This window comes from Macaca thibetana, chromosome 11, assembly GCF_024542745.1.
Source record: "Macaca thibetana thibetana isolate TM-01 chromosome 11, ASM2454274v1, whole genome shotgun sequence".
NCBI classification, from domain to species: Eukaryota; Metazoa; Chordata; class Mammalia; order Primates; family Cercopithecidae; genus Macaca; species Macaca thibetana.
In genome coordinates this window covers 108,031,571-108,046,077 of record NC_065588.1, presented here as the reverse complement: position 1 = coordinate 108,046,077, position 14,507 = coordinate 108,031,571, and the positions used below count along the sequence as shown (strand labels likewise).

Genomic DNA, 14,507 nt, shown 5'->3' with positions numbered 1-14,507 from the left:
GTACAGACCCTGTAGGAGCCGTAGAAAACAAGGAAGACTCATGCCTGCTCCCATGCTCTTCTGCACAGACTTCCACCAGATGTTAATGAGACTCAAAAACACAGGTCCTGCCCAACAGCAGAGAAACAGAGATACCTCTCGGTCCCCTGTTGCCATCACTCTTCAGGCTTGCAGGGACCAAGTGGTAACTGACAGCAATCTACTGCTAAGGGGGGGGCCAAGACTGTAAAGAGAGATCCCCTCTGAGGTATAGGTGCACTAGCAAGGCCAAGGCTGAGGGTAGAAGTGGAATATTTTTAAAAAAATAAAAATAAAAATAAATAAAGAAGGGCATTTCAGACCTCACCTAACCAGAAGGTAACAAACAGGATCCCATGCCAGTGGGGCACTGAAGACAATGATAGCAACAACAAAACTCACACTCAGCTCAGCTTTTGAGTAGACTGATTTAACCCTCAAACCCAACACTTGGACCGAGCAACAGAAGAGGCATGCCCACTTTTAGGCTCTCAAAAAAAAAAGAAAATCCTAATAAATCTACAAAAAATGTACCAGATTTAATAAATGAATTTAGCAAGGTCTCAAGATACAAAGTCAATATACAAAAATCACTAGTATGGGCTGGGTACAGTGGCTCACGCCTGTAATCCCAGCACTTTGGGAGGCCAAGGCTGGCGGATCAGGTCAGGAGATTGAGATCATCCTGGCTAACACAGTGAAACCCTGCCTCTACTAAAAATACCAAAAAAATTAGCCAGGTGTGGTGGTGGGCACCTGTAGTCCCAGCTACTCAGGAGGCTGAGGAAGGAGAATCGCTTGAACCTGGGAGGCGGAGACTGCAGTGAGCAGAGATCGTGCCACTGCACTCCAGCCAGGGCAACAGAGTGAGACTCCATGTCAAAAAAAAAAAAAAAAAAAAAAAGTCACTAGTATGGCCAGGGGCGGTGGCTCACACCTATAATCCCAACACTTTGGGAGGCCAAAGCGGGTGGATCACCTGAAGTCAGGAGTTCAAGACCAGCCTGGCCAACATGGTGAAAACCTGTCTCTACTAAAAATATAATATTTTTATTTTTTGTATTTAGAACAAAAAATACATTGGCCTTACCTGGATAACTCCCCATTTTAAGATTCTTAACTTAAGTATTCTGCAATACAAGGTAACATAATCCCAGGGATTATAACATGGACATCTTGGGGGGCCCAAGGTGGCGTGGTGGCGGGCGCCTGTCATTCCAGAGGCTGAGACAGGAGAACTGCTTGAACCCGGGAGGCAGAGGTTGCAGTGAGCTGAGATTACGCCACTGCACTCCAGCCTGGGCAACAAAGAGCAAAATTCCATCTCAAAAAAAAAAAACAAAACAAAACCAAAAAAACCTAGTATTTCTATAAACTAGTTAAAATTAGAAAATGGCCGGGCGCGGTGGCTCACGCCTGTAATCCCAGCACTTTGGGAGGCCGAGGTAGGCGGATCACGAGGTCAGGAGATCGAGACCATCCTGGCTAACACAGTGAAACCCCGTCTCCACTAAAAATACAAAAAATTAGCTGGGAATGGTGGCGGGCGCCAATAGTCCCAGTTACTTGGGAGGCTGAGGCAGGAGAATGGCATGAACCTGGGAGGCGGAGCTTGCAGTGAGCCGAGATCACGCCACTGCACTCCAGCCTGGGCGACACAGCGAGACTCCATCTCAAAAAAAAAAAAAAAAAAAATTAGAAAATGAATTTTTTTTTTTTTTTTTTTTGAGACATAGTTTCACTCTAGTCGTCCAGGCTGGAGTGCAATGGCACGATCTCGGCTCACTGCAGCCTCCACTTCCCGGGTTCAAGAGAGTCTCCTGCCTCAGCCTCTCAAGTAGTTGAGATTACAGGCACCAGCCACCACACCCAGCGAATTTTTGTATTTTTAGTAAAGATGGGGTTTTACCATGCCGGCCAGGCTGGTCTCAAACTCCTGACCTCAGGTGATCCGCCTGCCTCAGCCTCCCAAAGTGCTAGGATTACAGGCGTGAGCCACCACGCCCAGCTGAAATGTTTTAAAACACCATTTCCAATAGCATCCAAAAACAAAATTTAAGGATAAATTTAAGAAAATATGTGCAAGACCTGTAACATTAAGAAGTATAAACATTTTTAAGAAAAATTAAAGACCTAAATAAATAGAGAGATATATACCTTGTTCATCGATTGGGAGACTTTTATATTGTTAAGATATCAATTCTCTCCAAATTCATCTATAGATTAAATACAATCCCAGTCAAATCCCAGGAGGCTTTTCTGTTATACAGAAGTGAATTCTAAAATGTAGAGAAATGCAAAGGATCTAGAATAGCCAAAACAATTTTGAAAAAGAATGAATCTTAAGACTTAATATAAAGCTACAATAATCCAGATGCTCTTGCTATAAACACATACATATATTAAACCAACAGAACAGAATCCAGAAAAGACCTGCAATTCAGGCCAGGCGCAGTGGCTGACACCTGTAATCCCAGCACTTTGGGAGGCCAAGGCGGGTGGATCACGAGGTCAAGAGATAGAGGCCATCCTGGCCAACATAGTGAAACCCCATCTCTACTAAAAATACAAAAAATTAGCAGGATGTGGTGGCGGGCTCCTATAATCCCAGCTACTTGGGAGCCTGAGGCAGGAGAATTGCTTGAACCCGGGAGGCGGAGCTTGCAGTGAGCCGAGATTGCACCACTCCCGCCCAGGCAAAAAGAGCGAAACTCCGTCTCAAACAAACAAACAAACAAATAAAAAACTGCAATTCAATGATGCAATCCTTTTACAAATCCTTTTACAAATGATGCTGCAATAACTTGACACCCTGAAGGGGGAAAAAAAGAACCTTGTCTCTCATTTCATACACACACAAACTCAAATGAATTACAGACCCAAATGTAAAACCTAAAGCTATAACATCTTATAAGAAAACATCAGAGAAAGTATTTATGCTTGTGGATCTTAGGAACAAAAAGTACTAGGCATTAAAAAAAAAAATGGTGAAATAGACTTCATTAAATTCAAAACTTCTGGTATTCAAACGCCATTAAGAAAATTAAAAGGCAAGTCATAGACTGAGATAAATATTCATGATATATATATGGAAGGCAGAATAATGGGCCCCCCAAGACGTCCATGTTATAATCCCTGGGATTATGTTACCTTGTATTGCAGAATAATTAAGTTAAGAATCTTAAAATGGGGAGTTATCCAGGTAAGGCCAATGTGATCAGCAGGGTCCTTATAAGAGGCAGGCAAGAGGGTCAAAGTCATAGAGAGAGACATTCACTGGATGAAGGAAGAGGCTACAAGCCAAATGATGTAGGCAGCCTCTAGAAGCTGGAAAAGGCAAGAAATGCCTCCAGAAGGAACACAGCCCTGCTGACAACCTTGATTATAGCACTGAGTACCATTTCAGACTTCTCATTTCCAGAAGTATAATACATTTCTGTTGTTTTTATCTACTAAGTTTGTGGCAATATGTTATAGTAGCAGTAAGAACACAACATACATATGGCAAAGAACCTGTGTCCAGAATATTTTGAAATCTTTAACAAGAAACCAACAATAACAAAAGGGCAAAAGATGAATGCCCATACTTCACAACAGAATGGCCAATAAACTTGTACAAAAAGTGCTCCGAAACAGTGGCCATCAGGACAATGTCGTGATTAAAACCATAATGAAGTAACACTCTACCCCCTACTAAAATGACTAAGATGACAAATGCTGACAAGCAACAAGCATGAGGCGTTAGTAAAAATGTGAAATGACTGGAACTCTACACGTTGCTGGTATAACCATTTTGGAAAAAAGATACGGGCATGGGGGAACATGTCCCCCAAAACCTTAAATGAAGTGTTCCTAGCAGCTTTCTTCATAATAGCCAAAAATGAGAAACAACCCAAAATCCTGTCAGTGAATGAAAAAAACAAATGCAGTTTAAGTATATAATGAAATACTACTTGGCAATGCAAAGGAAGTAACGAGTGATAAATGCAGGAACACGGACGAATCTCAAAAACATGCTAAGCAAAAGAAATGAAGCTTGGAGCTGAGTGGTGCCATCTCAGCTCATGAAATTTGGAGGGGGTTCAAGTGATTCTCCCAACTCAGCTTCCTGAGTAGCAGGGATTATAGGTGTGTGCCACCAAGTCCGGCTAATTTTTTGTATTTTTTTTTTAGTAGAGATGGGGTTTCACCGTGTTAGCCAGGATGGTCTCCATCTCCTGAACTTGTGATCCGCCCGCCTCAGCCTCCCAAAGTGCTGGGATTACAGGCATGAGCCACCACACCTGGCTAAAGTTGATTTTAAAAGAATAAAAGATCTACACTAAATAAAGCAATCTGTAGGTTTCTAAAGTTAAGTTCTCCCCCTCCCATCTGTAATATATGCCTACTTGTGCTGTAGAATAGAAGGAACACAAGTCTATGGGCAGCTTGGTGACAGATCTTAGGACAGAAACAGCACATGCTTACCTGGGGTGCTACATAATAAGGGGTGAACTGGGGTGTCATCAAGTCACCTTGGTCAATCTTGGCAAATCCAAAGTCACACAACTTCACTGGGGCATCCTGAAATTTTAAAAAAAAGGGAATCACTGCTCCAGAGTGCTCAGTAAACATTAAAGGAAAATCCAGGTGCAAGACAAGTTACCCTGAGCTCTAACAAGTTTCTTTCTGGCTGAGATGTGAGCTTATGAAAATAACATGTCCCCGGGTCTGGAGACAATGATTCACACTGAGGAACTGTTCTTAGTAATGCAGAAGTAAGGAATTCCTACCCACTCACACAGCTATTTTTGCTTTAGAACTTGTAAGGGCAGCACTAACATCAAGGTCTTGGCCTAGGGCCCCTTCACCTCTCATCAGTCTGGGCTACTTCACTCTTAATATCTGCCATTAAGCTTTGTGACAGCCAGAGCAACTTATCTGGTGGGACATGGGGCAGGGGACAGGGCTGAAAGGGAAAACACAAATGAAACAATCAAGTTTCAAGATAATACATAACAGCATATAGATTCCTGCCCCTTCCCAAAGGTCCTCCAAATAATATCCAAAATCATAAGTCCCACAAATACATATCAGTATCATCCAAAATTATCAATGCCGGGAGTACAGTAGTACAGCTTCTCTGAGTCTCTAGCAAGGGAACGAGTAGAAGAAACAAGCTGTTTGAAGCACTTTGGCCTAAAGCTTCTTCACCATGAATTCAGAGCACTCCAAACACACCCACTCCTGAACTATGTTAAGAGTAGCAGCACTAAAATGCAGAAAAACAAGTCTTCTCACCAAAGAGTTATCCTTAAAAAGCAGATTTTCGGGCTTGAGGTCTCTGTGCGCAATGTTTAACAAGTGGCAGTGCCGCAGAGCCAAAGCTATCTGAAAAAAGACACAATGGAACAGCCACTTCTTAGAAAAGATCGCTCTTTAATACACCTGGTATAGAGAACTCAGGATGTTAAAAAACAAGCCTTCATTAAGACTGCGTTCAGTTTCAATTTTAAAGCAGAAATTAAGAAAAACTTGGAATACCAAGAAACAGAATGGATTAAGCTTAGTTTAACTGCAACTTGTATTTTGTCAAACAGAAAGAAAAATATGATGGTACAGCAATTCTTTGTCAGAATAAACTGATGGGTAAATCCTGTAAGGAATGGGAAAATGAAATGCTCCCACTTTCATTCCTCTGAGGTATGACAGGCACTGCAGAAGAAACACCTAAGCTGAGCAATGGTCAGCAGGCGCGGTCCCCGTAGCAGGGCTACCGGCAGGATGGCAGGATGGCCTGGCTCAGACAAGAATGGCACTCTCCAGGGAGCTGAGAGTCAAGAAACCAGCTGACTGGGTTTTTCCAACTAATACTGGAAACTCATTTTGCTCATCATGCTTGTTGAAAATGTTGCCTGTTTATGTGAATTTGAAGGGGTTTTATTTTATAGAAGATTATCAGAGCTCATCCTTTAATCCTAATATTTGAAAAAATTTAAGGTATAATTTTTAAAATCAAACAGAAAGAACAGATTCTACGTGTTCTTTAACTCTCAATATGGAGTTTTCTCAGCAATCCAAGTATCAGTTCCTCCCTACCAGAAAGGAGGCATCCAGAAATGCTTAAGGTTCATGGGAAACTTGGAAGAACTTTTTATTAAGAAGCAATTGGGCTGTGCTTCCTAATTCTCTTTGCTTTGCTTGCTTGGTATTCTGAAGATAACCCTTGAGGGTTTAGCTTTTCACCTCTGCAGGAAGTGATTATCAGCTGGATTCCTCGTATTGTTCATGACATAAATCATTTCTATAGCAATAAAATGTGATGTCAAAATAGAATATAACCAGGAATAATCCAGAATTACAAAGATCTTAGGATATTATTAAATCTGAAGAAATCACAGAAAGGTGGCTCACATGCAGGAAGCATCTTATGTACAATTCTCTTAGAATATATTTTTATACCATACAATCTTTCAGGTGGTATCAGCAGCATTTTATCGCAAAGTCCAATACCAGTACTTGGTAGCTACATGCCTAAAGATACCTGCAGTCTACAAAGGAGTTAAGGTCGCCTTCCTCCCAGAATTTATTGAAATCTCACAGCAGCCCCAGGAAACAGTTGACAACCAATTAAGAACACAGTACCCCCACCCCCAAGTATAAAAGGGGTCACATTTCTCCTGTCAAAACATCTTTTCTGATTACATAACAAAGCAGGCAATGAGAAGTCAAATAGAGATTTTCTTTAAGTTTTCTTTTCTTCCCCCCAATGAAATTGCGCTTGTTAACCAACTTTGTTGGCAGTTTGACTGGTACCTGGGGTTAACTTGCCTGCTTTGTTACTTGGCTGGCTTGCTTCTCTGTAAAGTGCCGGTGCTGGCTGATTCTGTGAAATAGCTCTCCCCCTTCCATCATCTCCATTACAATTAAGAGTCGGGCCCTGTTTGAAAGCATTTGATTTTGTTAAGTTAAAAAAAAAGGAAAAAAAAAAAAAGAAAAAGAAACAAAAAAACCCTGAAACATTAAGAAGCTGACCTAAAGATACTGCATCTACAAAGTGTGTAACAACTTCCTAAGTCCAGGGTAACACAGTTACTAAGAGCAAAAATTCTCATGTTCTGAAAAAAAAAATTTTAATGTGATTTTTGGCTACCATTCTTTCATATATGCTTCCAGCTTCCATCCAAATGCTTTCACCAACAGAGCACAGTTATGAAAAATAATCGTTTTATTTCCCATTTAGTTTTAAAATTCTATCCTCTTTTTCCATCTGGAAAATTCCTACCCTTCCTTCAAGTCCTAGCTTCCACACAGCCTCTGTGAGACACCTCTCCTCCCAGACTATAGTTAGCAGCTCCTCTCCTTTGTAAGCTTAGAATATTTTAGGGATGCCTGTCTTTAGTGCCTATTGCACTGCTATGATGATGGGTTTACATCTCAGTCTTCCCCAAAAAAACCATACCTTATTTAATTTTGAATTTCATCAAAGAGACTTAGAATGCCACCCAATATGCTTGCCAAACATTTGTTAACTGAAAGAATAATGTTGATTTCTTTCTTTAAAAGGAAAGTCAGACTAAGCAATAATAAAAGCTTTTTGTTTTATCAGCCTCTAAGACTTTGCCTAGAATAATATTTGGGTCCCTTTCACTGATTTGAAACAGAATCTGTTTAAATTCCACATTAAATGCTTTCCTGAAATGAGAAAGTAATCAGAATAATCAGGTGACTTGAAGAGTGGTAGGGGCATAGATGAAATTAGACTGGCCACGAGAGGATTACTGTTGAGGATGGGTCATGAGAACTTGGGGATTCATTACATAATTCTGTCTGCTTTCACAAATGCTTGACATTTTCCAAATTACAAAAAGGGAGATGGAGGGGAAGGGGGAGAAGGAAGGGCACAGGAAGGGAGGGTAGGAGGAGGAAGGAGAGGGAAGGGGAGAGAGCACATAAAAGAGAGGATGACTCCACTACACATTGGCCTACATATGGGCATATGATGATGACACTGTGTAGTCTTACCTAGGGCTGGACTCATGAGGAAACTGGACACTGTTGGCAAACACTTCAATAATCTGAACTATGTTTGGGTGTGTGGCACACATCATGTGCAGACGTACCTTAAAGAGAACAGAGGAAATGTTTCCATAGGTAGGCGATACCAACATTTTCTCTCCAAAAACTGACCACACTAGATACAAGCCAATTACAATAAAAACTTAATCACCCAGAATGATGTAAAAAGCCAGTGTTTTCAAAGATTGTCTCCTTAAGAAGGCTTTCTCCATGAATAAAACCTCACCAACAGGTTTACTTCCTACTGTTCCATTTATTTGCAAATGAAAATCTGGCAAACATCTCATTTCATTTTAGAAATTATTCACACCTCTTTATGCAAAAGAAGTCCTTCATTGCACATGTTATTAGAATGTCATTACCATATCCAGATAATTTAAAACCAGTGTATAGCCAGGGTCAGTGGCTCACACCTGTAATCCCAACACTTTGGGAGGCCAAAGCGGGCAGATCGCTTGAGCCCAGGAGTTTGAGACCAGCCTGGGCAACATGGCAAAACCCCATGTCTACAAAAAATGCAAAAAAACTTAGCCTGGCATGGTGGCAAATGCCTGTGGTCCCAGCTACTCAGGAGGCTGACGTAGGAGGATCACTTGAGCCTAGGGAGGTCAAGGCTGCAGTGAGCCGTGATTGTGCCACTGCATTCCGGCCTGGGTGACAGAGCAAGACCCTGTTTCAAACAGAAACAAAAACCCAATGTATATTTTTAAAAACTAAAGGCTGGGCACAGTGGCTCACGCCTGTAATCCCAGCACTTCGAGAGGCTGAGGCGGATGGATCACCCGAGGTCAGGAGTTTGTTAAGGCCAGCCTGATCAACATGGAGAAACCCTGCCTCTACTAAAAATACAAAAAATGCATGGTGGCGCATGCCTGTAATCCCAGCTACTCAGGAGGCTGAGGCAGGAGAAGCTTGAACCCAGGAGGCGGAGGTTACAGTGAGCCGAGACTGCATCATCACACTCCAGCCTGGGCAACAAGAGCGAAACTCCATCTCAAAAAGAAGAAACAAACTGGAAACATCCTCAGAGTCCTCCTGTAGCATCACTTTTATACACCATTCACCTGACCCTTCCTCGTGCTATTTTATCTCCACCTTTAAGTATCTTTTTCAATAAGCAAAACTGAGGTAAATCTGAATACATGAGGGTACAAGAATCACATTAATTTTAAAAGAACAAGAGGTGGCTGAAAGGAAATGACTCAATGGCCTTTGACAGATCTAGGACTACTTTACAATGATAGCATTAATGGGGAAGAGAAGTAAACTTTGGACATAAAACTTTTTATGCATCACTGTATTCTCTCTAGGAAGCCGCCTTACTTGCAAAAGAACAATTCTTAGGCACTTCAAGTATTTAAGTCGAGGCAATAAAGCGTACCTCATTTCTAGCTTTTGGACGATCAAGAAGAATTTTCAGTGCAAACCGTTCTTGAGTAGATTTCTTTACACAGACTCTAGATTTGGAGGGAAAAAATCAATCAGAGATCATATATGTTAGAATGAAAATTAATTTAACACATTTTTTCTTTGAGATTTATACTTCTCATCAAGGATATGGCCAGGTGCATCAGAACAAACTTGCCCCCAAGGGTGGCAGGTGAGGGCGAAGAAGCATCTCACCCCTCTGCCCAGCAGCCAATGCTCAGGCCTCAGCTTCTAAGTCATGCAACAGCAACTTGCTGCTGTGGGTCAATGAACAAATAATGGCCTCAGCTGGCTACAGGTGACTCTCACAGTGGCCCCAAAGTCTCCACATTTTTTTTTTTTTTTTGAGACAGAATCTCACTCTGTGACCAGGCTGGAGTGCAGTAGCATGATCTCAGCTCACTGCAATCTCTGCCTCCCTGGTTCAAGCGATTCTCCTGCCTCAGCCTCCCGAGTAGCTGGGATTACAGGCACGCACCACCACACCTAGCTAATTTTTGTATTTTTAGTAGAGACGGGGTTTCACCATGTTAGCCAGGATGGTATCGATCTCCTGACCTCATCATGATCCGCCTGCCTTAGCCTCCCAAAGTGCTGGGATCACAGGCATGAGCCACCGCGCCTGGCCAGTCTCGACATCTTAAATGACTCTATAAAAAGACCATGCGATTCAGTCACTCTTGACTAATTTCTAAATACATGAGAAAAAGCCTAACATAAAAACCTGTACTTGTTAAATTCAGCCAATTTCTCAAACCTGGCACACTTGATGTATCTAATTCAAGATGTATTTCAAATGGCCCTTCTCAGAGTTTGCACATGCCAACATTTTGCCATAGTTTCTCATATGGATTGCTTACCTAACTGGACCACTAATTCCAGCTCCCAGCTTCTGAGTCCAATTGATACTGTATTCTTCTAAAATGGAAGTTTCCTATTAATATAAAAAAAGGGAGAGGACAGAGAATGATTCCCCAGTTAACAAACTGAATAAGCAGAGATGGGACAACAGACGACCTGTTGCTCAACAGCTCATCTTCTAAAAGAATCTGATAAGCAGAACTTTGTGTTCTACAAGGCTTTATAACTAGACATTTTGTCTAAATGACAATGACTCAGTTATACATTGTTTTCCAATTTTCCAACAAGAAAGCAAAGACTTCAGTATAAAAGGAAATTATTCAGCTCATCTAGAAGGTACATTTCCATAGACAATCAATGCTTTTGGGGGAATCTGAGAGTAAGATATTCTTTCAAAATGCTTCAATTACTAAATGCCTCTTTGCTACAATGGTCAAGTATATTTTATGAGATTCTAGAAAGACTAGTCAGATATATGCTGCCAAGCTATAGAGGCCTATATCCCTGAACAAGTTGATTACATTATTGGAATAACTGAATAAACTGAGACTTCAAAGTTCAAAAAAAATAGCAATTAATCAATATCATAGTAACCATCTAATTTCCAACAGCACCATTTTGTGTACAGATATATTGTGTCATATTCATTATGTAAGTATATTTCTGATATAAATAACTTTCAACAGTTTAAGATAGAGCCTCTACAGTTTAATGAAAGTTGTAATGGAATTCCTGGCTAACTATTACATGTTAGCTTCTGTTGCCATATGCTTTTAGATAAAAAAGAATTTAATTAATTAATTAATTCACTCACTCATTTATTATAAGAGACAGGGTCTCAGCCAGGCTCACGCCTGTAATCCCAGCACTTTGGGAGGCCGAGGCAGGCAGATCATGAGGTCAAGAGATCGAGACCATCCTGGCCAACATGGTGAAACACCATGTCTACTAAAAAATACAAAAATTAGGCCGGGCGCGGTGGCTCAAGCCTGTAATCCCAGCACTTTGGGAGGCTGAGACGGGCGGATCACGAGGTCAGGAGATCGAGACCATCCTGGCTAACACGGTGAAACCCCGTCTCTACTAAAAAAATACAAAAAACTAGCCGGGCGAGGTGGTGGGCGCCTGTAGTCCCAGCTACTCCGGAGGCTGAGGCAGGAGAATGGCGTGAACCCGGGAGGCGGAGCTTGCAGTGAGCCGAGATTGCGCCACTGCACTCCAGCCTGGGCGACAGAGCGAGACTCCATTTCAAAAAAAAAAAAAAAAAAAAAATTAGCTGGGCATGGTGGCACGCGACTGCAGTCCCAGCTACTCGGGAGGCTGAGGCAGGAGAACTGCTTGAACCCATGAGGCGGAGACTGCAGTGAGCTGAGATTGTGCCACTGCACTCCAGCCTGGCAACAGAGCAAGACTCCATCTCAAAAAAAAAAAAAAAAAAAAAAAGACGGCCTCACTCTGTCACCCAGGCTGGAGAGCAGCGGTGTGATCATTTCTCACTGCAGCCTTGAACTCCTGGGCTCAAATGATCCTACCACCTCAGCCTCCCAAGTAGCTAGGAAAACAAGCGCACACCACAACATGTGGCTAATTTTTTTCTTTTTTCTTTTTTTAGAGATAGGGTCTTGCTATGTTGCCCAGGTTGGTTTCAAACTCCTGACTTCAAGCAATCCTCCTGCCTCAGCCTCCCGAATAGCTGGGGTTATAGGCAAGAAAGTCATATATTTATTTTTTCTTTGTTTATTTTTGTGTGTGTGTGAGATGGAGTCTCGCTCTGTCGCCCAGGCTGGAGTGCAGTGGTGTGATCTCGGCTCACTGCAAGCTCCACCTCCAGGGTTCATGCCATTCTCCTGCCTCAGCCTCCCGAGTAGCTGGGACTACAGGTGCCTGCCACCACACCCAGCTAATTTTTTGTATTTTTAGTAGAGATGGGGCTTCACCGTGTTAGCCAAGATGGTCTCGATCTCCTGACCTCATGATCCGCCCACCTCGGCCTCCCAAAGTGCTGGAATTACAGGCGTGAGCCACCGCGCCCGGCCGAAAGTCATATATTTAAATTGTGATAGTCTAAAATTCATTTTTGCAGAGTTCCACAGGTAAAACAGGAAACCAGCTGCAGACCTTAAGAAAGTCAAAATCCTGCCAGGAGCGGTGGCTCATGCCTGTAATCATAGCACTTTGGGAGGCCAAGGTGGGAGGATCACCTGAGGTGGGAGTTCAAAACCAGCCTGACCAACATGGAGAAACCCTATCTCTTCTAAAAATACAAAATTAGCCAGGCGTGGTGGCGCATGCCTGTAATCCCAGCTACTCAGGAGGCTGAGGCAGGAGAGTCGCTTGAACCCAGGAGACGGAGGTTGCTGTGGGCCAAGATCACGCCATTGCACTCCAGCGTGGGCGACAAGAGTGAAACTCCATCTCAAAAAAAAAAAAAAAAAAAAAAAAAAAATCAAAATCCATAAGACTTTTACATTGTTTTGTTGCAATGAAAATCTGATAGACAGGCCGGGCGCGGTGGCTCAAGCCTGTAATCCCAGCACTTTGGGAGGCTGAGGCGGGCGGATCACGAGGTCAGGAGATCGAGACCATCCTGGCTAACACGGTGAAACCCCGTCTCTACTAAAAATACAAAAAATTAGCCGGGCGCGGTGGCGGGCGCCTGTAGTCCCAGCTACTCGGGAGGCTGAGGCAGGAGAATGGCGTAAACTCGGGAGGCGGAGCTTGCAGTGAGCTGAGATCCGGCCACTGCACTCCAGCCTGGGTGACAGAGCAAGACTCCGTCTCAAAAAAAAAAAAAAGAAAATCTGATAGACCATATGTAGCACAAGAATCCTGCTTGCTAGTATAAAGGAATAGGATATTTGCTCATGTAATACATACTCATTGTTCATGTAATACATACTCACTGAGCAGCTAAGTTCAGACTAAGTTCAGACACGAAAACAAGGCCTCTACCCAGTGAATGTGCCAGGCTTGGAAAGTCTTCATGTCTACCCCTGTGTCCAATTATTGGTAAAGGTTCTCAACATACAGTAAATAACTATGGAATAAATGACTAGAAAGGAATTAATCCCTAGGAGGGCAGACTAAAGCCCTATGATGAAGGGATATTGAGTTAGGAGGACCCAGCAAGATCGCTACACAAACTCCCTTCTGAAAAACTGTGCATCAGGGTTATGGAGCTTGTCAAGCTCACATAGTGAGTTATGGGCACTATCAAGGTTATATAATCTATGGATCTGGTATCCTCTACCATCCCCTATCCCAAGCACCTTTCAATCTATTAAGGGTAACTGCCCAGGCCCTAGCATAAAGATTAGGAACAAGTACTGCCCAATCAGAGAGGTCCTAAGCTCCATCTTCACTCACCACCTCCTAAACAGAACTCAAACCTACCCACTTAACCTGCCTACTTTCTTCACTTATCTGCTGCATGACCTGTTTGACTTAGGAGTGTCTGACGAGACCCAGGGGAATAGAGTAGTGGGAAGGAGGGAGTTGAAGCAGAATTTAAGCATCGTGGTGAAAACTGTTCCACTCAACTAATGGAATCATACACTCACAGGAGACTATGGAAAATAAGATTTGTTCTACTGAACTATTCATTATAATCAGAGTTTATATGCCCAACCCCTTGGATGTAAAAATAAGTTGACCAAATTCTCCACTGTACTTATTTTTTTGTTTTTTTAGACGGAGTCTTGCTCTGTTGCCCAGGCTGGAGTGCAATGGTGTGATCTGGTCTCACCACCTCCCGAGTTCAAGCAATTCTCCTGCCTCAGCCTACCAAGTAGCTGGGATTACAGGCTTGCACCATCGCACCCAGCTAATTTTTGTACTTTTAGTAGAGACAGGGTTTCACCATGTTGGCCAGGGTGGTCTCGAACTCCTGATCTAAGGTGATCTGCCTACCTTGGCCTCCCAAAGTGCTGGGATTACAGGTGTGGAAATTCTTGTATTCACAGCATGAAGTGGTAGGCAATTCCTCACCACAACGCAAAAGTTAAAAATTAAAATTGTCAAAAAGAACTATTTTAATACAGTGTAAATCAAACAAACTGAGAAGTACAGATTCTTGAAAAATCTGCTAGAGATTCAGGTAAAAATAGTAAGCTTTCTAGCCTAGGATCCTGCCATCCTTCTAC

The 14,507-nt window shown here is 42.5% G+C and overlaps 2 protein-coding genes across 5 annotated transcripts in view; both read right to left on the bottom strand.

The window, feature by feature from the left end:
• The window catches only part of ERP29 (endoplasmic reticulum protein 29), a 221,605-nt gene that overhangs the window by 167,190 nt on the left and 39,908 nt on the right, over positions 1–14,507 (bottom strand). The gene's annotated exons all lie outside the window — the stretch shown is intronic.
• The window catches only part of MAPKAPK5 (MAPK activated protein kinase 5), a 50,857-nt gene that overhangs the window by 18,944 nt on the left and 17,406 nt on the right, over positions 1–14,507 (bottom strand). For all 4 annotated transcript variants that reach the window (XM_050749794.1, XM_050749790.1, XM_050749792.1 and 1 more), the window contains exons 2-7: positions 10,365–10,438; positions 9,458–9,533; positions 8,023–8,120; positions 6,825–6,937; positions 5,299–5,384; positions 4,486–4,581 (exon numbers count right to left, since the gene is read on the bottom strand). In XM_050749794.1, the coding sequence (XP_050605751.1) occupies positions 4,486–4,581; positions 5,299–5,384; positions 6,825–6,937; positions 8,023–8,120; positions 9,458–9,533; positions 10,365–10,438 (543 nt within the window). The remainder of the gene's footprint in view (positions 1–4,485; positions 4,582–5,298; positions 5,385–6,824; positions 6,938–8,022; positions 8,121–9,457; positions 9,534–10,364; positions 10,439–14,507) is intronic.